We start from the raw sequence: 3,155 nt of genomic DNA on the forward strand, positions 1-3,155 counted from the left end.
AAAAGCGCGGTGTCCAGCGTCCCACGAACGTGACCTCATATCATCCTCAACAGGGGAGACTTGTGCCCCATTTACAGATGGAGAAACTGAAGTCAAATCACCTGCCCAAAGTCAGGCGGCCGGTCGGCAGCCGGAGAAAGAGAACCCAGGCTCCCAGCCCGCTCCACGTCTCCGCAACTCGCGGAACCACTCACACTTTCCTGCCGGCGCCCCGCCTCCCCATCCCACCCCAGTGAGGGGCGCCCGGCCCGCCCCCGGAGGAGTGTGCCTCTGCCGCTAATCGCCGGCCACCCCCGCCTGGGTTTCACTGCCTGGAGACGCCTGGCCCGCGCGGCCCAGAGACAGCTCCCGGGGCCGCGCGACGCCGCCGATTGGCCCGCGGTAATTACGGGCACGCTCCGGGAGGGGGGAGGGGCGAGGGCGGCCCCCCGCGAGCATAAATTATGCAAATACCCGGACGCCGCACGGGGCTGACCTGCCGCCTCGCTCCATTCACGGGGGCTGCCGCGGGGGCGGAGGTGGCAAGGGAGGGGGGCGCCCATTGTTGCGCCGGTACTTAAGAGGTCTTGAGGCCGGTCGTGTGCCACACTCGGTACTCACACGAGCTGATCTGATCGCCGGCAAGATCACTCGGGAGACCGACCGGGAGCGTGGCCCCTGCAGGCGAGGCGAGGAGGCGAGGCCAAGTTCCCAGTGCGCCCCTGCGCCCTTCCAAGCCTTCGCGCCCGAAGCGGGCACAGAGTAGCCCGGGGCCGTTCGGATCGTAAGTGCGCCCCGGCGGCCCTGCCCTCGGCCCAGGCTCCTGTCCTCTAAGCGCCTCTTATCTGTCCGTCGGTCCTGCACAAAGCAACGATGCCAGCCCCTCTGGAGACATGCCTCTCGGACCTTGACTGCACCGCCAGCAGCAGCAGCAGCGACCTGTCCGGCTTCCTCACCGACGAGGAAGACTGTGCCAGGCTCCAACCTCAAGCTTCCGCTTCGGGGCCGCCCGTGCCGGCCTGCAGGGGCGCTCCCGGGATTCCCGGGGCTTCCGATACTCCCCGGGCGCAGGACGACGATCAGGAGCGGCGGCGGCGCAGGGGTCGCGCGCGGGTACGTTCCGAGGCGCTGCTGCACTCGCTGCGCAGGAGCCGGCGCGTCAAGGCCAACGACCGCGAGCGCAACCGCATGCACAACTTGAACGCGGCGCTGGACGCGCTGCGCAGCGTGCTGCCTTCCTTCCCCGACGACACCAAGCTCACCAAGATCGAGACGCTGCGCTTCGCCTACAACTACATCTGGGCTCTGGCCGAGACCCTGCGCCTGGCGGACCAGGGGCTGCCCGGGGGCAGTGCCCGGGAGCGCCTCCTGCCGCCTCAGTGCGCCCCCTGCCTGCCCGGGCCCCCAAGCCCCGCCAGCGACGCCGAGTCCTGGGGCTCCGGTGCCACCGCCTCCCCTTGCGCCGCCGCCGCCTCGCCACTCTCTGATCCCAGTAGCCCCGCCGCCTCCGAAGACTTCGCCTATGGTCCCGGCGACTCTCTTTTCTCCTTCCCTGCCCTGCCCAAGGATTTGCTCCACACGACGCCCTGTTTCATCCCTTACCACTAGGCCCTACTGAGACACCGTTACCTTCCCCCTCCCCCAGGAAACAGGCAGTAGGCGAGACCCCAGCTGCGGCCTCCGGACCCCAGGCCAGGCGGAGGAGAGGAAGCGGGAGCTTTAAAGGGGAGGGGGATACCTGAGCCGCCTGTTAGGTCGCTGCACCCTCGTTGTGGCTGCCCCTTGGTCTATTCCTCTAGCCCTGAGCCCCAGGCCCCTCCTGCCCGCCCCTAGACGGCCTTTCCTTTTGCACTTTCTGAACTCCACAAAACCTCCTTTGTGGCTGGCTCAGAGCTGACCCCAGCCACCATTTCAGTGTGATTTAGAAAAGGGACAGATCGGCCCCTGAAGACGAGGTGAAAAGTCAATTTTACAATTTGTAGAACTCTAATGAAGAAAAACGAGCATGAAAATTCGGTTTGAGCCGGCTGACAATACAATGAAAAGGCTTAAAAAGGAGAGACAAGGAGTGGGCTTCATGCATTATGGATCCCGACCCCCACCACCGCAGGCCAGCTCGAGGAAGAACCCGAGACTCTGGCATAGCTATTCAGACACCGGGCTGCAGAGTACATTAATTTATTCAAGATGCCTCATTCATATGAAAATGTATTTTTGTACATAAAGAGTTTATTATGAGCTATCAAAGTTTACATTTTTGTACTGCAGATGTCTCGTGTAAATAAAAACTAAGAAAAAAAAAGTCACTAAGTTTCTTGCCTAACGTTGGTGTGTCCCTGGGGTTTTTCTTCCCTTCCGCGGGCTGCGCAACCACTAAAGTGAAACACTATCCCCACCCACCTTCAAACCCTCCAGTCCCATTTCAAAAACAATTAAAAAATAAAATGCACCTGATTTCCACCAAGAAAGGGATAAAGACAGACAAGGGCATTTGGGATCCATCATTTCCTTTAACCTTGTAAACACAAGGGAGATCTTTCAGGCTCCCTATAAGCCAATTAAGACTTTTTAGTGGGGAATTAGCCCCGGATATGCAGCTACCTGTAGAGGTAGGGGCAGTGGGAGAGTCTTTCTTTTGAGGAACGCCACATCAGCTGGCTCTGTCTTTCAAAGAGAGGGGATTAAAAAGATCAATACAGTGTGACCACTGGCTAGGAAGTCCCAGTGACAGGTGGGCCCAGGCTGGGCAAGCAGAAGGGTCCACTCTTATAACAGCCTATTTAGAGGGGGAAATTGATTTGTAAACAGTGCCTCCAAATTGTTGTCCATTGAGCCTGGGATCACCCTGGCTGTGAGGTGTGGGGTGAATTACGCTGGGGTGGGGTCCCTGGGTGGGGTGTGCAGCTGCCTAAAATTGTGAGGTAGGATGCCTGCAACACACAAACACACACACACACACTGTGCCCACCCTGCGGGGAGAGAGGGATGTGAGGTGTGCTCAGTCCTGGCTTGCTCAGCCAGTCCTCAGGGGCAACAGCCAAAGCTTTCATTTGCTGCCAGAGAAATCAGCCGCCCAAACTCAGCGGGGATTCTTCTGGCTGCAGTATGTTTGTCTGTTGTCTGACAATTAGCTAACAGCACTGGCCAGTAGTGGCTTTTGTTTTAAATTTCAGAAT

The 3,155-nt window shown here is 59.4% G+C and overlaps 1 protein-coding gene across 1 annotated transcript; it reads left to right on the plus strand.

The window, feature by feature from the left end:
* Positions 1–444: 444 nt before the first annotated feature.
* Positions 445–1,734, plus strand: NEUROG1 (neurogenin 1). The gene has a single exon (XM_046668707.1). It carries the CDS (start codon positions 853–855, stop codon positions 1,585–1,587), a length of 735 nt encoding a protein of 244 aa, XP_046524663.1. The 5' UTR covers positions 445–852; the 3' UTR covers positions 1,588–1,734.
* Positions 1,735–3,155: the final 1,421 nt, after the last annotated feature.

The sequence above is a fragment of the Equus quagga genome, chromosome 7, assembly GCF_021613505.1.
Source record: "Equus quagga isolate Etosha38 chromosome 7, UCLA_HA_Equagga_1.0, whole genome shotgun sequence".
NCBI lineage: Eukaryota > Metazoa > Chordata > Mammalia > Perissodactyla > Equidae > Equus > Equus quagga.

Bases quoted from the DNA above. Each gene is read 5' to 3' on its own strand.
- NEUROG1 (XM_046668707.1), top strand. From the start codon at position 853: ATGCCAGCCCCTCTGGAGACATGCCTCTCGGACCTTGACTGCACCGCC.